We start from the raw sequence: 22,489 nt of genomic DNA, 5'->3' as shown, positions 1-22,489 counted from the left end.
TAAAAATCATGTATTTAATAATACTTCAATATTTTTAATAAAGAAGTAAAGCATTTTTAATACTTAAATAAAGCTGAGGGTGGGTTCAAATTTCATTGTTAAATACTTCTGACCAGAAGGGTAGAGGAAAAGTGAGCTGGGAGCAGCTCAGCTGCTAACCTTGGGCACCTGATGCCATTTCAGATATGAGAGGTAGTGTGCTAGCCTCTGGAAGAGCTTTAGAAGGGCTGTCAGAGATCCTAATCCTCACTTGCCAGCTACATCTTCCTTATCCCAGGGTACAGAAAAAAATTCTGAAACATGTTTAGACCTACATTTCTTCCCTTGTTACTGGAAGCACATTACTGTTTTCCATCTGAGTTTCTTTTTTCCCTTTTCTGTCATCTTTCTTTGCCAACACTAAATTCAGCTTCATGATGTAATGAAATCTTCATCACTCAAGAAAGGAAGGAAAACATCTCCAGCAGCCTTTTTTGAAGTCAGATGCAGCCCCAGATACCGGGACACAGAAGTGTAAAACCTGTGTAAATTAGTCAGGCATAGTTTCAAAATCGAGTTGTGCTTATTCTTTGGGAAATACAAAGCTTAACTAGAAGTATGAGATCTACAGTTTTCTTCTTGTTTTCTTCTCTTGAGGGTTTTTTCATTGATACCAGTGTTTTGTTTTATACCTCACAGTTTTCTTCTTCCTTTAGTTTGTGTCCTAATTAATTTTCCTTTTGTTTTTATTAAATAAAAAATGCATCTGATGGAGATGATATTTATTACTTCAGCTTTCTTCTGTGAAAGCTAAAAACAAAATTAACTTGCCTTGGGGGCATGTTGTTCGCTACCTAAAATGTCTGCTTATAAAAGGAACTGGTTTCTAAAGTCTTGTCCAAATGGGAAGCCTTACAGATTTGCCTTTATAGACCAGTGCTGAGCTTGGGTTTTAAAGAAATTCTGGATCACCAGACACAACAATAAATTTTGCAGTAGGTTTTATTTATGATAAAAATTAATATTCAGTGTTTTCATTCTTCATATTTTGTTTTTTTTTTCCTGTATATGAGAATGTTTATGTTCTATTGGTGTGTTTTGTCCTAGTTATTGAGATTAGTATTTGGTCTCTTCCAGGCTGCAAGTTAAAAACTATTCACCAAACAGTGTGAAAATGAAAGAGTGCAGGAGTAAGAATAAGAACAACAGTCAGTGTCAGTTGATTTTGAAAGTTACTAAGAGATTTTATGAGAAAATTCTAACTACTTAATTAATGGTGTTTTTTTCCTCTTTCCATCAAGGTCAAACCAGAACTCATACACTGTGTCCATGTAACAGATGTACTATATCAGAGTGAACTGCTTTTGTTAGGGCAGATACTGGAAGAAAATCTCATTTGGCTTCATAAACACATTCCAAAGTTCTGTACCAGTTTCAATAGCTGTCTGCGTTATTTTTTTCTGGAAATTCATTAAGATTTTATTTACATCAATGATCTTTTTTCCCCTGATTTCAGGGTAATTTTGGTGAGGTGTATAAAGGAACATTGAAGGATAAAACTCCAGTCGCTGTAAAAACTTGTAAAGAAGATCTTCCTCAGGAACTGAAAATAAAATTTCTGTCAGAAGCCAGGTAGGTTCTGTAAAATTACTTTAAATAAATGCTTGTGGCATTTTTTCAGTTTTTATCACTAGATGCATTTACAAAACCTGACCTTCAGAAAAACTCGAAGAAGCAGTAGTCAAACTTTTCCTTCCTTTCTCTCCCTCAGTGCATTCCACCACTGTCGCCCTGGTAACTAAACATTGGCATTTTTAACGTCTGAGTGCAGTAGCATCTGCACTTGCTGAAACCACCTCTGACAAAGCAAGCCATGCGTGTAAAATAAAATTGTGTTGTCTTAAGTACTTTCATTTAGAACTTCTAAGATGTGCCATGAAGATTGGAATAAGAAGACTGGAAGATGTTAATTTAAGTGTGATTACGTCAGGCCTAACTCCTGCCTTACGTGCATGGGTAGTAGAGGTGATCAAGTGCGTCCAGATTACTTTTTTAGTGGGGTATAGACCCCATTTAGTAATTTTCTCTTTTTAAGAAGAGTTTGCTGCAGTAGAGGTATTTTATGCTGTGTCAATCAGCATGAGATTATTTGCTTATTTTTCAAATTACAGTCATGGCACAGTATACAAAGTATTCTGAGTGTCAGCTGATGTGGATAGGGAGGTTCTCAGACTCCAGGGAGAGGGTTGTCTTGACATATATGTCGTGATTTTTAAACTACCTTGCTCCTTCTTGCTATGAGGCTTCATGTGTTTTAACTTCCACTCCCAAACTATATCATGATCAATATTGAAAAGTAAGAGATACTACCTGCATTTATAGAATGGAAATCAGCCACCCTACCCATTGAATCATTTTAAAAAGCTTGTAACTTGGCAACGGCAGAGATGTGTCATTTGTTGAGCAGCTTGACACTACTGGAAAAAAATGGTCTGAAAAAATGGAATGTGTTATTTTTCACTAAATGTGTATGTACCAGGTAGATTAGTATTTTACTCTTGATCCCAGGAAAAAAGGGAAAAAGAGGAGGTGCTTTGAGCCAGCAAATATCAGAAGGAACATTTAAGTTACAAGGTCTCTGTAGAATTTTTTTTTGCTCTTCATTTCACTTACAAATCATAGCATGCTGTTTTAGGCTGGAAATGTTCTTATTAAAGCATTGTGTCAAAAGATGTAAATGTTTTCATTTAATTCACAAAATTGCTGTCCTTATAGTCTTCTAAAACTTATTGTATTAATTAATCTCTCCAAGTAAAATTGGAACAAGTGTGCTTTTGAACAGTGCAGCAGGGAAGTATAGAGGCATGCTGTGCATACTGTTTTGATGTAGCTCTGCTTCTGGTCCACCACTGAAATGCTGTTTAAATACAAGGGTACTTAAGAAACTTGCAAACCTGTGAGGCCATTTTTCAGTTATATAGATAAATGTCACATAGGCAAATGGTAAAATTACAATAATTTCTGATTTATTAGTGAATCAGTATGCCTTTCATTTCAAACAGTGTGATGATTGATCTGTTACATTGATTTTGATAACAATAATGATATTTTTTTCTTTGATAACAATAATGACATCTTCCATTAATGTTAAAGATATTTTCCTGTAATACTTAATCAGTTTGTACAATAAATTTTGTTAATATAATAAACTTATTGTGTGTTTTGCAGAATACTCAAACAATATGATCATCCTAATATTGTAAAACTTATAGGAGTTTGCACTCAACGACAGCCTATTTATATTGTTATGGAACTTGTTCCAGGTAATTGTTTTTTTCCTTTTTTTGCAGCCAATTCCACAGGTTTCATTGTTTCCATAATGTGAAATGTATTGTATTTGTCTTATTCTGCATTCTTATGACTGACCTCAAAAGTCACCTTTGCTGCAAATCTTTGGAAATACTGGGTTCTACAAATCTGTTGAGAATTTTACTGTAGCCTTTGAAGACAACAGAAGCTTCATTCTTCTCCTGATGCTATATTAAATGGTATTTCCTTTAACAATAGAGCTAGGTAGTTAATGTTAAGAAGTATTTAATGAAACTTCATGTCCGGGTAATGTTTCAATTTTAATAACTCATGTTTGGGTCACCTTTAGTAATATACATTTTTTTCTTTACCAGAATGTATTGTTTGGTTTTTGGGATGCTCTAGATTTATTTTTGGAATCTAGTTCATTTTATTCCGCAATGGCTGGAGTGAATTTCATATTATTGGGATTATAACAGCTTTTGGGCAATTTTGCCTCTTTGTTGATTTTCTGAGCAGCTGGAAAATGTGTTGGTTTGGTAGCCTCTAGTACTGCTTAATATGAAATTGTATTTTTTTTATATATCAATGGATTTGTCTTCAAAGTTATACAACAAGCTGCTTTAAGAACCGTTTTTTTCAGGAAAACTTAGATTGCTTATAATTCTTGAATACTGGTCGCAGTATGAGAGCAGTGATGAAATATTTGACCTTGTGGAGTTTTCTGCCTTTATTAAATTAGATTATATTAGATTATTATATTTGTATGCACAATTAACTTTATTAAAATGAACACTGAAAGCAGTGTCCTCAGTTTTAAGGGGTACTTTAGTAATCAGCTTCTCCAGACATCTCTGAACTAAATCCTGATCTTCTAACACCTTTATCATTCTGGTTCAAGTTTTTCAGAGCCTTGTACAAGTTGTTGAAAGATGCTAATGCTGTTGAGGAGGAATCAGTGAGAATTTTCCTCTGATTCTCATGCCTCTTTTGGAGTTCAAGTCTATCAAAACATTCATGGGTTTGAATTTGCTTCAGAAAGAAGCTTTTTGCAGAGAGAATTGTTGCCCTGTTTTGATGGTCTGTAAATCCTCTGGGCTGGCTGCTCTGCCTGCATGCCCTCATAAACAAGGTGCTGCCTTCAAGCCATCACACTTTGCCACATGGTGACACACCAAGAGACTGACCAAATCAGCAGAAAACATAAGGATGCAGCTCTGAAGAAGTTGACAGAAAAAAGTCAAATCACTTAGATTAGTAGAGAAGCAGTGATTCTGATGTCACTGTTTTTCTCTTTTTCTAATGACAGGTTTGGATGGGATTACAAAAAATGATAGTTAATCCTTCTCTGACTTGGTATTTAATGGTATCATTTGAGGAACAGGATAGTGGTAAACCTGTCTTCCACTTGACACTAAACTTTCACAGTATCTTCATTGTTTTGTCTTAAATGTGTTTATGGTTGAAGATGTTTAAGCAGTTTAACTCTGATATTCTGTTTAATAACTGAAAATGGCAAGTTTTAACGTAGAATTATATTCTATGAATGTTTGGCTGAGAACACATGTAATTTATAAATGTCTGACAGTTTTTTCCCTGAGGATAAAATTAGAAACATCTCCATAAAACAAAGGATTTCTCCTGTGTTTTCTGACTTCTGTCTAATGCTTGCAAATTTTCTGCCATTTTTGTATTCCGGATACATGTAGACTGTACACCTACTGTGTCTTTTGAGACTCCTGTGATGTGGTTCCATAGCAGCTAATTCTGCTTTGCATTCCAGATTCTGATTTCAATTCAGAGTCTTAATTTATTCAGGTATTAGAAATATATATTGAAACTTATCACCTTGTTCAGAGAGGTACTACTAAGCTGTTAGTGATTTTGTCATAAACTGGCTCTGCAGAGATATCTTTGTTGCAAGTGTAAATAGGGTTAAAAACTATGCGTATGGATAAAGGCATCAGTGAAAATAGTAAAGAAAGGTTGCAGATGGATATTTAAGCATGTGTCCATCCTCTATTACATGCAAAAATTGCCCAGATGTTGCCAACAAATGACAGAGAAACAAAGTTGTCAAAGATGATTATTCTTTGCAGTAGACCCTTTTCTTGGTGGGTGGTATGGGGGCTGTCAATATAAGTGACATGCGTCCTATAGTAAGAGCCATAGTGATAAAGAAATGTCAAGATGGGTGATGTAGGAAGGATTAACTGAAATAATAACTAATGTAGCATATCATGGATACATAGAATCATAGAATGGTTTGGGTTGGAGGGGGCCTTGCAGATCATCCAGTTCCAACCCCCCTGCCATGGGCAGGGACACCTTCTACTAGAATGGTCAGAGCCCCACCCCACCTGGCCTTGAACACAACTACATATTAGTGAGAAAAAACCATTATTTACTTACTATTCACTTGCTGCTGGTCATGATGATCTCACTGAACATGTTCTCCCAGTGTCAATCCATCACAGATTACTCCAGTACAGAAAGGAAAGACTTGGTCCTTTCTGCAATTCACCTATCAAGAAATGAGGAAAAGGTCCATAGTGTATATGTATGTTATACAGATCTCTCTTTAAGGGATGCACATATAGGAAAATGCATCCAGTTTCCCTGCCATTGGCTTGGTTTTTAGAGGGCCAGGTCTCTTCTCTTCTTAGTCTTGTCCTACAGGTCTTTCTGCAGGTTCCTCTACAAGTGGGAAGGAATACCCTGTTAGCAGAATGTGCGCACTGTTTATTTATTGTAGAATTTAGATTTATTATTGCTTTCTAAAAGCTATTCTTTTAATTGTTGAAAAAAATAAATTAAGTAAAATGCTCTTTGTTCTATATAAACTGAAGCTAAAATGTATGTAGCAGCAATTTTCTTCATGTATACATGGAAAGTTACATGTATGCAAGAAATGTGACCTTAGACCACCATTCAGGAATTTGCAATGAGAATTGCTTTATTTTTTTTTTTAATCCTAAACAAATTGTCCTGCCTTTCCTCCCCTCGCCTTCTCAAAATTATCAAGATAGGCAGGGAAAATGAATCAATAAACTGTCACTATTTTTCTTACAAAAGTTTTGTAATTTTTAAGTTGAGATCTATACATGGATCTTATTTGCAGGCTTAAGTTATGCTAGCTAGCTTCTGTAAAAAAGGAATTTAGCCAAGCAGATGGTTTTAAAATTTTTGTGACTGCATAATGGATAGATTTGCAATAACCTTTAAAGCACTCTTGCAAATAATTAATTTTATTCTCCTTTACCTAAATGACATTGAAATACTAACTAAAAGGATAGACAGCCCAGATCCTCGTAAGGGCCCGGTGCTGTAGTTGCTGGATGCCTTTTCAACTACCATGTATTAATAAAACCCCCTGAATTCTACAGTGGCATGGTTTTCTTCTGTGTAATTTTTAGTAGAAATGAGAAAACAACTCTACTTAGAAATTATCTTTCTATTAAAACATTGTGTTGTTAATGGAGAACTTATCATAGAGATTTCCTCTTCTTGTATGACTTATGACTCTTTCTCTATGACAATTGTAGTTTGTAGTTTGAAAATATAAAGACTGTTAAAAAGACTTCTTAGATAAATTATACTGTTGCAACATGTTAGTATCTTGAAGAACTCTGAACATCATATAGGTTGCATTAAGTTATTTTCTTTGTAATACTTTCCTTACTTTTTACTGCTTTATAGTAAAATGTGTTCTCTAAGATGGTTTGATAAGGTTTATTGCAAAGGTCACCTTTGGTGGAGTCTTTTTCTGGTATCTTCTGATCTAAAAATAGGAATAGTGCATTATTTCATAACTTAATACAGGAACTTTTTATTAATCTGTTGTAATACACTTTAAGTACTCAGTTTATCCTAAGAAAGATAGAAGAAGTTAAAATGGGAATTGCTGATGAATTTTGGGGGAAGGAACCCTGAATGTTGAGACTTGCCAAATGTTTAGTGTTAATATAGAGCCATGAGTTTGTATTGTCCTATGGACTTGACTGACCTGACTGAAAAGTAATGTAGTAAATGTGCAATACGAGTCTTAAAGCTGGTCAGGGAGAATTGCTGCATATTTGCAACCACTGGCATTTTCTAAGGTAGATAAACCTTTGTCAGGGATGGTTTCCCCACATGAGAAACAGCAGAACTTTGTGTAAGAGTTTATAACACTGTGTAAGAAAGAGTGTAACTTTTCTGTAATGCCAAGTCAATCTGAAAAGCTGAGCATTTTACTCATATTTTTCGTGTTAATTTTTTCATTTTTCTTTGCAGTGTGTCTGTTGTCCTGGTGGGATTTTTGTCCTTTGTCATTCATTGTTGATCTTAGAACTGAAGAAAGAGAAATAATCATGAGGAGCTGCTTTGGTATTCAGAACAGCAAAAGAACTATTTGCCATTGTCTCTTAAGGCTGCACAGGGCATAAGGGTTTTCATAACAGCTCATTTTTAGCGAATTTATATGATGATCAAAAAGACTGCCTGGAATACTGCCAGAGTCCAGAGTGACAACCTGAAACAAATAGATGCTGAATTTTGTTGGGGTGCAGAGAAGATAATCAGGAAAATGCTGAAGGGGGTACAGAGCCTGCTTCCTGTTCTTTTCTTTTCAGAATGAACTCAGCATCTTTTCATGATAAAAGGAAAAAAAGAAACTAAAATTCCCTTCTCTTTTACCCTTTCTAACTATTATCCTTCTGGCCCCAACTTCTCCTTTAGTGATCATGGATGACAAAGTGGGTTTTAATTCATTGCAATACTCAGGATCATTTAACTGCATTTTCATTTGCTTATAATTTATCATGCAATCTCCCATGTAATCAAAAAGGGACTGCAGGAGTCCCATTAAAAATTTGAATGTTTTTTCCTCTTCCTTTAGGGGAAGAACAAATCAAGATCAAATGTAATCTGTAAGATGCAAAAAGCAATCCTAAGCAACAACATTCTTTCTTCTCCTTCTTTATGTTCATTTCAATTTACTTGAATCTTGGCTAGTCCTGAAAGGAGAATTTAATTTAGAGGTAAGAACTTGGCATGCCCTTGAAATGTATGTTCTAGAATGGGGTGTTTTGAAGATAGATGTGGAATCCTGTGGTTCACTTACCACTTTATGCAACTGTTTCAGCAGCTTATCTTGTAGAATCGTCCATAGTGCCTCTGTCTCTCCAGCAAAGAGTCTGCAAGATAAGCACCATCATCATGCTTGCACCAGCTCTCTCTGGAAAGATTTGTCTAATTGGAAGTCGATGCAAACGTCTTTGTATGTTCCAATGCTTGATTCAGGGTAGTAGAAGGAGGCTTGAAGTCACATGTTTCATGACCTGCTCCTTTTAGAAGTTGGACTGTTTAATCACAAGTTGGTAGCCTACTTTCTGTTTCAGGTTTCTGTATATTTAAACATTTTTATAACCAACATAGTCAAAATTAAAACCCCAAAAATATTCTGGAATAATTTTATTTCTGCTATGTCAGGCATTCAAATATAGTCAGCTGAAGTGTCTGTCTTGTCTGTTGTCTTAATATAGCTTCCTCTAGCATATGCATTTTGCTAATATGATACATGATGAGGATATTATATATTATGACATTATGAAATCTAGATGATCTTCCTATACCAGATCCTTGCCTCAGACACTTATAAACAGTTTCCCAGGAGTTATCTCCTGTCTCCTGATCCATTCTGTGTCCATAGATCATATTTAGTCTGTTCTATCAGTGATCTGCCCTGAGTGTGATTCTCACCCCCTCTCCCCAGTGTGTATTTATGGACATTGTTCATTCTCATACTAATGCATTGTAGGCATTTCCCTGGAGTACCAGTGTGCCTTCCTGATACCACCATAGAATTCCTTTTTGATAATAGATACATGCTGAAAAAAAAAAGCAACTCCTTGTTAACCTAACAGTGAGTTTGTGTTCCTTGTTTTATCTAACTTGCATTTATACATTCTGAATACTGGCAGCTGGAAACAGGTAGAGCTATGTCTATACATGTAAACAGCTCTGGAAATATCCAGTAATCTAGTAGCGTGGGAAGGTTGTCAGAATTAGGTTTCAACTATGATTAGCTTATATCTGGACGAGTGTAGCCAGCTTCCCGGGGAGGGGTTCAGCAAGGTCGTAACTTCTGTCTTTACAGCTGGATAAGGTAACCTGTAGAGGTTTGTTCTGTATCATTTGGGATGCAAATTGCCTGTGCCACTGATGCAGAAACAAATCAGAGGTGACAGGTTTTATTAGCTCAGGTGCAGCAGTGCTTGATGTGAAGTGCCCTGACTCCCAGGCACACCTGGAATGAGCATGGCCATTTCTGTAGTGCCTGTACCCGCAGTCACCATCCCTTGAAGTGCTCATAAAATGAGTAAATCTGGCACTTTGAGATACGGCTTAGTGGGCATGGTGGTGTTTGTTCAAAGGTTGAACTTGATGATCTTGGAGGTCTTTTCCAACCCAAGGGATTCTGTGATTCTTAACCTGAGCTCTGGGGTTACCTCTGCACCCTGTTCATGCTGTCCTAGCCACAGCTGGCTTTGGTCTGGCTTGGTTTATTCACTCCCTTTCTTCTGAAATCTGACTCCATTGCTACTTCCTGTATGTTACAGCACTTCTTACTTCCACGGGGTGTGTGATGTCAGAAACGTGCAAATAAAGCCCAGTGTCTTGCCTGACCTACGAGGCTCACTTTTTGGCTTTCTTGGAAAAGAGGGCTTCAGGGCATAAAGTGTAGAAATACCTACATATCCATTATAGGTGGTTCTGAGGAGCTGGTACAACTTACTAAATCTTAAATTACTTTTGTGGAATTGCTCTTATTTTCTGCATGTAGTGATACTTCAGGGTATAGCACCAAATCACAACTGACTTTGTGCGTTTCTCTTGTTATTTGCACTGGGGCCAATAGACCAATTTATAACTAAAAACTCAGTTCTGAGGCTAAGATATGTATAATTTATTTATTAATATGAAGTACAATATCCATATTATCTTGAGCTTTTCTGCTAAATTAATTATCTTCATGGATAAAGGAGAGCAGATGCTAAGAGCAGCTGAAGTATGTGTATATCGTGGCTTACTTGAGCCTTAGATGAGACCTGCTGTCTCTGAGGTGCCACTGATTTCATACACAGGCCTGGAACGCTGATTGATGCTGGGAAATACCTGAACTTTTAGTTTCACATCGTGCGATTTAGCTGCTGCATTTTCTACTTCTCTGTGGTTTTTTCTCTTTCCTGCTTCCGGAGACAGTGAGATCTCTATAGAGATCATTCATGATTTTTTTCTAATTACTTCTCCTTAGAGAGCCCTTAAAACTTTAATAAAGCTTTGCATGATCTGCCCCGCTGATTGTATTGTGCATCCTCAGTAGCTATCTTTTGTGAGCAGATTTCAGATCTGAGTCCTATCTTGCAGTCACGTCCTGAGTCTTTACTGCATGCTCTCTAAAATCAATACAACAGAAAAAAAAGGGTCAGTCAAAGTCCAATTAGAGATAAGGTGCAGTGATAGTGACTGACTGGCTTTGTTTTCTATTCAGTTCTCTTTTTTTCTCTAGTCAAATCAGTTATCTTCTCATTATTACTGGTTAGTGAAGCCGCCTTCTGTCTACCCTACAGTTTCTCTTCACATGGACCCCTGTCTTCCTCTCTAGTTTTTGTCTCTCTTACTTTATCCTCTTAAGTTAAATAACCAGCTTCCATTTTGATTTGTCTCTATTTCTCTGCAACTTGCTGTGCTTCTGGCTCTGCCATCTCTTCTTGTTGGGCATTTCACCCAAAGAACCAGAGACCTCCCATGGATTCCTTCTCTCCATGTGTCCAACTTTTCCCTCTCCTCACCAGCCTTCTTGTAGTACACACACAAATGTACAGACCCTATTCCTTCTTCCTTGCCTTACTCTTCGCCCTGTACTGTACATGGTTCTCTTCTTCCCTATTTGCTTCATGGATTCCAGCTGCAAGATTATTAAGAAAAGGAAAAGTCAGATGCCTTTGTTGGGGTGTAGGTGGTGGTGATTAAAAATTCTTTTGGTCTCAGAGCTAGTGTTTAGTAAAACAGGACCAAAACTGCTCTACGGTCTCCTTTTGTGGTAACACTTCAGACTACAGTTGGATTTTTATCTCTTCAAATGTTTTAGGTTTTGATTTTAGCATATTTTGTATCAGTATTGTACAAAATCAAATCAGCAAGTAGATGAAACTAGAAAATCCATTTTAAAACTGAATAAAAACAACCAAACATAAAAAATTAGCAAAGTGCTTTGGTAGCTGTAAAAACGTCTGTATTCAACTTACTTCTTTTTATTCATTGTTATTAATTAATATTTCTTTTTTACTTTTCCTAAAACAGTTTTAGCTGTAGTAGCTATTTAATGTGTCTGTGTTTAAAAAAGTGTTCATTGTTTTTCTTTAGATTAAAAAACCCTCTGTTCTTCAGGTACATTCTGTTTCACGTCAGCTGTCATGTCTCTCTAATCTGGAATCCTTTTCAAGACCTTCGATTATGGATTATTGAGCATAGTGCAATTACAGGAATTACTTATTCAAGAATGGAAGACCTCCTGGGGAAAGATGGCTTTTCTTTTCAGTTAGTTTCTGAAGAAGTTTTATCTGTGCACTCACAGTGGGTATCCTTACAGCCACAATGCTAAAACATAGGAGTCCAGGTAGTCTGGGCAGTGTTATTTTGGCAGCAGAGAAGACAAGGGATGCTAGATGTTGATGTCTCACTATGATTTCTGGTTTCTTCTTGACAGATGATGACAGACTCTGTTTTGGACAGGCATTTAATGTCACTTTGCATAGTGGCTTCATGCTCTAGCTTATTTGATCCACCTGAAATCTAAAGCAAGACTGCTGAGCATTGTCAATATTTCCTTTATTTTGATTGTATGTCTGTGGTCTGCCATCCTGTTAAAAGGAAGTGAAATAGCACGTATAACTGTGTTGTAGCCGCCTTCTCATCTTCATTTTATCTCAGTGCAGTTATTTTGTGCTTGTGAGTCATCTCTGTTCTGGTCTCATCACAGGTTGTCTGCTAAAAAGTCATTCACAGGACAGTTCTGGTACAAGCCACATTTTCTCTGTGTTTACTTCTTTGCTGCTGCTGCTGATGTCCTTAGCTCTCAATGCACACTATTAATATAATTCTTTTTTTCTTTCTTCATCTTTTGTTTTCACATACAGGTATTTCTACTCATACTTCATTACTGCTACTATTAATATTATATTGGCAGCACATTGCATGGTTATGACTACTTTTATTTCCTTTGCTTAATGGGAAAAATAAAGTTTTAACTGGATTTCACAATAGTACTCTGCAGTTAGAAAAATAAACCTTGGGCTTAGTTACAGTTTCTGTTACCACATATATAAAATAAAAGAATAAAAAAAAGTGAAAGCACTGCATTGCACACAAATGATGCATTAGTTGAAATGTGAAGGTACAGCATTTTAATGAAAATGAGTGGTTTAGCATTTTTAAGCCCTTGTATCTTTAATAGTTTGTCAAACAGCTTCTAACTTAAAAAACATTATCTCCTAGAATTCTCTAGAGATGCATATTTGCTATTTTAAATTCATGGTTAAAAGTAACTCTATTTGAGTTTGTGGTTTAGATACCATGTATATGGGATTAAGATAGTGGGCAGTAAGGAAATTCTAAATTGCTTCAGGGCTACTCAAAGTACTGACCATTTAAATTCTGAAATTTATGAATACTTACAGGTGCTGATAAAGGTAATTTCAATAATATTGCACTGGCCTGTAAAACAATTAGGAATATTGAATTCTAGAGCTCCCCTGGGTTAGGTGACCATTAGGAGGTGTGGCCATAAGCAGTGTATCTGCGTGATGAATATGTATAAATATAAGAATTAAGCAACCTCTTTAAACAAACCTAGTTAAAGAGGCTGTTTAACAAAGGAAATTCTCCCACTTTATTAAAACTTACATGTGAGTAATAATACATAAAACTTCATATCATTCTTAGTAGTTGGTATTGTATTAAGACATTTATTAATATTTGTATAATTATTTATAATATTATTAGGATACTATATAGAGATACAATATATAAAGAATGTATGTCTACATACCAGCTAAGTGGAAGATTTCCCATCATTGTTTCAGAATGTATTTTTGTTGTGTTCAGTGTCAATACTGGTTATCAGAATGATGCCAAGAGTGCCTAGAGCAAATAGGTAGGTGTTATTGTGGACACCAGCTCAGGAGAACACTGAAATATGTGGTCATAGTTGATTATAAATTCCAGTCAAGTTAGAGATTGCCATAAATACATATTTTGTAAACCTATTTAACATTTTTCATTGTTGTTTCTTGCATTTTTGGTTTTTCCTTGTAGATCACAGGGGTTTGTTTTTTTCCTCTGTCAAAGCATTAGCTTGCTTTTTTGTGTGCCAAGGAGTGAACTGTTTTATTGCCATGATATGCTACTTATTGTACAACAAGAAGTTTATGCTGTAAAGCACAGCCAACACTAGGAATTGCTGATATGTGGTATTTTCACACTCTCAGAATTTCTGCATGTAATGAGAAATAGTTCCCATTCACAGCAAAATATGCAAAGGGCTGTGTTCAGGAATCCAGTTATAACAGGCTGCTCTCATACAGCTTCTGCTTATGAACTACATTTTGTCCTCTACTTAGTAAAATAATCCTGTTGTACTAGGAAGGCACTCCAGTACTGTTATTTATCCTCCTGTAAACCCAAAACAGGCAAGCAGTCTCCGATAGGTGATTTTATATATATATATAATGGTCTAATTTTTTTTATATTCTTAAAGTTGTTGGAGCAAACCTCATATTCTGGTGGTGTTGTGGGCCATTAACTGGAATAACAGGTAGCCATGCAGAATACAATGCAAATTCCACCTAAAAGAGAAAGCATTGCTTACTATTATGTAGTCATCTAGTTTTGTATCAGTTGTTTCATAGCCTAATTGGTCTAATTTTTATCAACAGCTGTTACATTGCAAAGAATGACACTGTGCGCTGCAAATAGTGAATTAGGGCTTTTTATATTAAAGCTTACTTTCAAAAGTACATAAAGATATTACTTTACCACAGTTCTGCACTGAAGAGTTTGTAGTGAAATACTCTTAATTCATCCTTGAAGATACTCATGTGTTTGCTTTGCTGTGAAGATGAATAGCTGGAACACTGACCACAGTAAAAGTCAGAATTTACTGAGGAGTAACTCTGTTGCTTAAAGGACAAACACTTAAGCTTATGTTAGTATCGCAATGATGCGGATAATCAGATTAAACCTAAACATGACATATCTTGTGCAAAGTGAGATGCATAACACTTAGCTGTTTTATTTTGTCTGCAACTACCACTGCTTTTAATTTTGTTAAACAGAATATTTAGAAGATGTTTTTGCCATTTCTATTAAAGGACAGACACAAGAAAACAGAACAAACAGTGAAAACTCTGAGATAGATTAAAGCAATGTAATTAAAACTCTCATAGGCATCAAGTACACGGTATACAGCTCGATGTATGGTGCTGGTTTTGCTGAAACCCCTAGAATTTCATACAGTGCATGCAACACTGAAAATCAGCAAGTCTAAATCACTTCCTGATGGTATTGAATTTCATTGGAAAATAACAGGCTTGTGCTCTGTGAGTTTGACATATGCTGATGTAAGGAACTGAGCAGCTTTTAGTATCGTTCAGAAACAAATTGTTCAAAATTAGGATGTTAATTGCCTGAGCATATTGTAAATAAATTTATAACATGTATTATTTTTAAAAGTTTTAATGGATATGGTTGGGTTTTCTTTTTTTTAAAGTTTGTCTTAAGTTTCTTTATTGTCTTTAATACCTTGTTATTTAAGAACAGATGGTTTTACTGTTGATTGTGGAGAGCATTAACTTATTTATACAAAGAATTTATATGAATTGTGAGGATTACAATTTACACTGATGTTGTTATAGCAGGTTTTTTTAAATAGAGAATTTTTGTGAGTTTTTTTGGGGATTTGTTTCTGCAGGCTTTTTGTTTGTTTGTGTTTTTTTCCTTTTTTATTTGTTTGTTTATTTATTTTGTTCTCTGAGAATATCAAACTGAGCTTATCTGTCCTTTAAATTCTTCCTACAAGAAGTTGTTAGCAATTCTTAGTCTTTAATATTGAAATATTGGTTGACTGAGAATAGTTTTCTTAAGATGGTCTTAAATGTATTTTTATAAGCTGCCTTGATTTACTGCTCTCATTCAAGTAATGCCACAGTTTGTCAAGATGGGAAGACTTCGCAAAGTCGTATAGTCATACTTACTCATTAAAGGATGATACTGTGTAAAGAGCAGTGAGGTCTCAGCATATAATAACAAAATTTCTTGAGCTTTTTGTGTGTGTTGGAGGGGGTATTGCTTAGAAGCTGTTTTTGGCTGTCTGCTGTAACTAGAATAATTCTGTTTACATGTGCAAGAAATGACACATATTTAATTGGAGTGTTTATCTTCCCACTGGTAATACCTACTTTTTACCAGTTACCAGACTATGTCAGTAACCTCTCAGATTAAAGAAAAGGTGATTACTACCCAGTCCAGTTTGCAGTAGTGATCTGTCCTTTTTCACAAGAGTTTAAAATACAGTATCACAAGATTCACTCTTGTCAGACTTTGGAGATGTAATGTGTATAATCCTAGTTTGCAAAACAGAGGGTATTTCTAATTGGCTTTAGAGTTGAGGCAATCCAGTCACCTCTAGCTCTCCCATCTGTGTGTTACCCAGTCTGGGAGTGAAGGGCAGCTCCAACGTAATATCTGAAGGCATTACAGTTACACTTCATAACATCTGACTTTTTCCTTTAATATTCTCTTATTTTATTTCTTACACTGTGAAATATAAATATAAATATAAATATAAATATAAATATAAATATAAATATAAATATAAATATAAATATAAATATAAATATAAATATAAATATAAATATAAATGGCCTCCTAAAAAGAGTCACATATGAAACTTTTAATATGTACCATAATTTCCTGTTGCTAAGAAAAGGCAGTATATAAAACTGTGTAACAGTTTGTAAGAAAAAATCCTCACAGTCAGTTCAGTCCTAAATGAAAAGAAACAAGTACTGGAACAATGACTGTCTACTCACAAGCAAATAATTGTGTGATGTGAAAAGCTCTGCTGTGATTTTTTTTGTCTTTGCCTGGAATAATAAAATACATTTTAGAAAAATCTTTAATACATTTATATCAATCAGAACATGGCTTTGCAGCATTTGTATAATAATCCTCCATCTTACCTTTGTCCTAAATTAAATCAGTTTTTCAGAAGATTTTTTTGCCAACACAGTTTGCTTTTTGGAAATCCTCCATGCTGACCATTCCCACTTCTCAGACAAGAGGACAATGGCTTTGCTCCTCCTAGGCAGAAGTCTCTGAAAGCACACTAATGACTGTTCACCTTCCACTGCTTGGTCAAATGTCCAGCTAATGTTGCCCAAGAAGAAAACACGTTTTTACCCCTCCAAACACATCAGTGTAGAATTTGAGAAGAATTGCTGCAAATGATCAATTAAAAATTATTTACTTTCATGTAGCTAATAGGACCTAACCTCTTTATTCACAATTAATAGTTTGATTAGAGAAGAATTTGTATGACAGATTACCAGGTGTTTTTGTCAACAGTTTTTAAGTGAGTCGGTATCTAATGTACACTGGTGAAGACTTTGGTTATATCAAAAGCATGCTGTGCAGTTTTCACTTTAAGCACCTAATAGTTAATGAAAAATGTATTTTTGAAAGGTGAGTTCCTTCCTTTTACTTGGGCTGGCCTTAAACTGATGGGATGAGGAGAACAGCTAATAACCTGCATTGTGTTCGGTCTTGCACCCCTCATGAGAGATAAATGGGAGTATCCTGTCAGTTGTGTCACGCTGTCTATCTGTCTGTTTTCTAGGAGGTGATTTCCTGTCATTCCTAAGAAAAAAGAAGGATGAGCTGAAAACCAAACAGTTGGTGAAATTTTCATTAGATGCTGCCTCTGGTATGGCGTATCTTGAATCTAAAAATTGTATACATAGGTAAGGAAGATTTTTTTCTCAGTATTGTACCTTTGCTCAGTGGAAATGCAAGATTTTTAAAGGTGTGTGGTGTTCATTATCACAGGAGTGAACCCTGCAGTTTCAAAAAAGATACATTTTTTCTGAAAGTTGGTCCTTATTGCTTGTCTAATTCAAAAATACTCATTTGGGTAAAAAAAATGTGCTACACTATTTGATATCTATAGTTTGGTGCTATTAATAGAAGTTAAAAATTATTTTTCACCATAATGATATGCATTATAAGGAGCCTGATTCATACAGTGACAATGAATCGTAGCAAGAGGCAGTCTGTGAGGCTTATGTCATGTCTGAAATTTACAAATACTTGCCAGGCTAACAGAGAAGTTAAGGTATGTTTGAAGTGTGCTTCAGGAAAATTCACTGGTTTCTCAGATAATAGAGAAGAGCTAAAGTTCTGTATGTTAAAATATTAATTGCCTGGACTGCTTTCTCTGAAATATGGAACATTATCAAGCATTACGCTGTTGGAGTTTCTTATTTCTGTTCCTACCATTCCTCTTTCTTGTTTCTTCTGCACTTTGACTCTGCCATTGCTGTGCTTATACTCCATTTGTATTGAAGTGGATGGAATTCATTTCCACCTGTTTTGTTCTCTCAGAATAGCACAATATATACCCTGTTTAGTGCTGTGCCTAAAATATGAGATGTAAACATAATGATGATCCATTTCATAGAAAAATTATGAAAAACAAGTTTTCATTTCTGATGTTGATGTCTTCCACTTTGTAGAACATCTGTAGGTGAACTGTGTGACACCTCACTTACATAATCAGTCCATTTGGGATTTAACACCTTTCTGGTGAATGCTGTTCCCAGAGACCTGAGTGGCATTTCTCTTAGATTTTTATCAGCAGTGAATGGGTCAGTTGCAGTCCTGCAGGTCAAGTTAATCAAAACAATTCTGCAAGATCATGATGTATAAGAAACACTGAGAGAAAAAAACCCTAACTCATGATCTAAAACTATGTAATATTCCCTTAGGGAAATCCAAGAAAAGGATTGTAAGCATTCTGTCATGATAGAATGTGTTTCAGCCTGGCTCTGTTTGTCAAGGATATAATAGCATAAAAATCAGAGCGAGAAACAGCATTAGTGATTTACACTAGCCTCATAAATGTTCTAGTGCTTAGTCATTCCTGTAACAGTCAGATCAGTGTTAAATCTGAAGTGCCTGTTTAAGCTCTTGCGTTCTTAGAAAATTAAACAAAAGATAAAAATAGTAGCTAGATAACTGAAGTTCATAATTGCAGTTACTGAAAAAAAATGCAATATTTAGTCATTAAATGATAGTGTGCTGCCTTAAAATATAAATAGTTTTATGAATTTTTTTTTAAACTTGGAAAAGGGTATCCTTGCACAGCTGTGTGGAACAGAACTGTTCTAGTTGCTATAGATGACAGTGTGGCCTCACAGTATCTCTAAAATGTGCACTGCTGGTTGGTGAATAGGAGATGTGTTTACAAAGCTAATAGTGATCTAGAGAATGTGTTTCAGAGAGAAGATACATGGAGTACTGCCTTACCATATGAAGATTTCATTGTTTTGTGTTTTTAGTTAGAAATCTGAGTGCAAATGTGTCGTGTAACTCCCAAGTCAGGAAAAAGAGCTGAAATCTGTTTTGTTAGTGCCATAGACTTGCCAATGCACACAGCCTGGGTTATGCATACTGTAGTACAAGGAGAGAAGAACTTCTTTCCCCTTGTTTACTTTTTAACTTTCAAAATATGAATGAAATTTGTTTATTATCACAGATTGTCACAGAAGGTTATCAGAGAGCTAGCCCTTTCCTTAAAGGAAGAACCAGAATTTTTAGGAAACCTATTCTGAATAAAAAAAAGAGCTTTAAAGTGCAACCAAGCAAGCAAACCATGTGTTCAGGAAAACTCTTACTTTTATGAAACATACAGGTTTTAATAAATCAAAATATGCATTTCCAGTATTAGTTTACCAGCCTTATTTTCTTCAGTATACAACATTCTTTTTTTTTAGTGTGGTTAGCCATAGCATCGGCTTACTTTATTTATGAGCTAATTTTTCTAAATTTGATAGGGAAACATAATGAAAATCTCAGAATCTGGAGAACAACCAGTGAAGTTTAGTGATTTTTGCAGTAATGATAAAGGAATTTATGGGTCGTTTCCTTGGTTGATTTTATTTTTAGTTACTAATACAGGTTGATTAACAAATGCTTACTCTAGGAAAGTAGCTAATGAAGTTTTAAAATGTGTTTGACCAAAGGCTAAACTGCAATTAAATAGGCTTAGAATACATAGAATTTTGCTAGGTCTGTTCCCTGTTTGAGGAATTTGAGCACTGATCCAGGATTTCTGGATACCCTGGGAATGGCTGGAGGTACATCAGTCTAGAACCCCTGTCTGCCACAGAAGTCCAGAAACACAAGGAAAAGTCAAACTGTCTTGTGCTCTGTGAGCAAGTTCTTGGGTGTTCTGACTCAGAACCCCCCTGGAATTTCCTTACCCAAGCGCTGAAAGTACAGCCATGTGGCTGCATGGTCCGTACAAAGAATCTGGGGGCCTTTGCTCCCTCGTTTTTAGGTGAGCTAAGACAGATTAATTGTGTAAATTTAATGTTGATGGCAGGTAAAAGGGAATGGAACAATTTAATTCACAGTAGGAAGAAGCTTTACCAATCTGTAAAAAGAGTGGTGGTCTTCTGAAAGAACATTAAACTTGTTCCTTTTTTCTCAGAAACTTCATCTACTGAAAGTGGTTCTCAGATAAAAAAGAGGTGAGAAAATTAATTAGAGACGATGGACTAAGCAATGGTTAAAAAAACCTGTCTTCTAATTTGTTTAAAGGTCCATAGGCTTTGATTACTATTCCTTAAAGATCAGTATTTATTGTATAATTAGAAATAATTTCTATTATGTAGATTGCAGTAAAATGAAATTGGTTTGCTTCATGCTGTTGTCTTTCTGCAGTATTCAATTTGCTGATCAATGTGCCGTTTTGGACAAATCTGGAGGAAATTATCCTCTGGGAGGAGGCAGGTTACAACCACCCCTCCCCCACCAGGTTTGGGAAAAAAAATAATTTTTTCCTCGGAGGAAAGTGAAAGAGATAAAAACTATTTATTTAACAAACACACAGGAAAAGGGATAATAATGCTAAATGATAAATCCTCCCACTCTGCTGAGAGAAACCTGGGAAAATTTCAGAATCCTTCCGTAGATCTCTCTCCCCCTCCTTGGAGCCGGGTCATGAGCCCACCTCCAGGGCCAGGACCTCGATTGAAAATCCTCCCAATGTATTCTGATGTTGAAACCGTCCAGCAGAGAAGAAGGGAAAAATAGAAGTCCCCGGAAAACAAAGTTCAACTCTCTGGAGCGAAAGAAAACTTAGAAAGCTGGCTGAAAAAGAAGCAAGCAGGGTGCTTCTCCACTCTCTCGCTCTGCTGCCGCAGCTGAACGCAGAGAGCCATCTCTCTCTCTGTGTCGTTGAACAAAACTGCTTTGAAAAGTTTTGCTCCATTTTTTCTCTCCCCACTCTCGGGCTCAGTTTAAAGGCATAGAAAGACACAAAATTAACTTCTGGGCATAGAGCAGTGATAGGGGACACACATCATAAAGTCACCCCTAGACAGTATTTTTTCAGAATCCCATGTTTTTTTTTTTTTAAGTAGTTCAGGTGTCTGATTTAGTATCTTACATATTTGGCTACCTGCTAAGGGTAACAAGGGCTACTAATCAGTTTATTGCTCTTTAGTTGTAACTGCAGTAGCTACATTTAACCTTTATATTTTAAAATTCTGTCAAAATTTGTATTAGATTTTGGAAATTATTGTCTGAATTAAACTTTACCTTACTCTTTCAGTAGTTGGGACAGTGCCACAATCAATGTGCGGTTTGTTTTCTGCTTTTTTATGTGTTAGCTATTTCAGTAGGTGAAATGGTTACTTTGGCATGTAAGTGATTATTGAATGATTATTTGATCTACATTTTCATCACCTCTAGCATCCAGATATCACTTGTTCTTTGCTCTCTGTTCCTCTTTAAAGAGCAGAAATGACTGCACTTACAGGGGAAAAAAAACTTCATGAAAAGATGTGATTGAAAAAATAAAAAGAGTGGTTGAACATGCACAGAACAATGTAGTATTTTCATCTCCACTTAATTAACATGAGGTTGAAGAATTGTTTCTTGCTTTTCATTTTTACTATATGCTATTGTTTAGATAGTTCCATTTTTCTGTTAATTAGAAACAGAAGATAAGGATGGAAATGTGATAATCTGAGTTGGTTTAATAAGCATTTGTGAGTGGCCTTTTTTTCCAGTGTTTGATTTGCATGTGGTGAATTCATTTGTCCGTACTTTATGTTTAATTTTCAAAGCACTCTTGGGGAGCTGTAGGAGGGAAGCTGCAACTTCTATTGGACTTCATTGGATGTGTAGGGATGTCTTCTACAAGACCAGGTTGACTTATTTGCAAAAGATGCACTAGGAGTGTGAGAAAACAGGGACCAAGGTCCCTGCATTCCAGGTCAAATTTTTCTCTCAGTCAATGAATTTATCTTCTGGAAGTCTCCAATATTCTGGAATAAGTTTATATTGCTTGGCAAGATGATCATATTCTCTGGTCTAGTTCTTCCATTTTTAGTCATTGCTACTACTTCTTTTTGCCTTAGTTTTGTAGCTGTTAAAAACCGTGTGTTGTGTTACATCTGGTTTACTTTCATGTTATGAAATCCTGATTCTGTGGATATTAATTCAGGATTTCTACAGTTTTCATTAGATATGTATAATTTAATTTAAATATGTATAAATTGCTAGGAAAATACTTACTTCCCTGCTAGTAATCTAGTTTAGCTGATCTGCTCTCCTATCAGAGCTTTTTTCCCTCTCAAGTCTGGTAACTGCTAATGTACAGAGTTTTGGAAAAAAGTGTCAGAACCCTTTTATAACCATGAACTTAAGAACTATATTAAATAGTTTAGTAAGTCTTTCATTTCCTGTGAATTTTCCTTTTCTACCTGGAACAATAGTTCAGCTACCACAAAAGGATGAAAAGTGATCCTTTTCAATTTAGCATAGGTGCTGCTCAGTTCTGTGTGTTTGAGCAGTGATTCAAGTCTCCTGG

General features: G+C 35.7%; 1 protein-coding gene across 6 annotated transcripts in view; it reads left to right on the top strand.

Annotated features, from left to right (window-relative positions):
* FER (FER tyrosine kinase) overlaps positions 1–22,489 on the top strand; it is a 156,441-nt gene that overhangs the window by 107,308 nt on the left and 26,644 nt on the right. For 4 of the 6 annotated variants that reach the window (XM_069002588.1, XM_069002589.1, XM_069002593.1 and 1 more), the window contains 3 exons: positions 1,496–1,611; positions 3,208–3,302; positions 17,228–17,351. In XM_069002588.1, coding sequence (XP_068858689.1) covers positions 1,496–1,611; positions 3,208–3,302; positions 17,228–17,351 — 335 coding nt within the window. Of the gene's footprint in view, positions 1–1,495; positions 1,612–1,750; positions 2,643–3,207; positions 3,303–17,227; positions 17,352–22,489 lie in introns of those variants that run through there. The other 2 variants (XM_069002592.1, XM_069002591.1) reach the window with 2 other exon arrangements.

This window comes from Aphelocoma coerulescens (assembly GCF_041296385.1).
Source record: "Aphelocoma coerulescens isolate FSJ_1873_10779 chromosome Z unlocalized genomic scaffold, UR_Acoe_1.0 ChrZ_unloc_scaf_1, whole genome shotgun sequence".
Taxonomy (NCBI): domain Eukaryota; kingdom Metazoa; phylum Chordata; class Aves; order Passeriformes; family Corvidae; genus Aphelocoma; species Aphelocoma coerulescens.
This window is presented reverse-complemented; position numbering and strand designations above follow the sequence as displayed.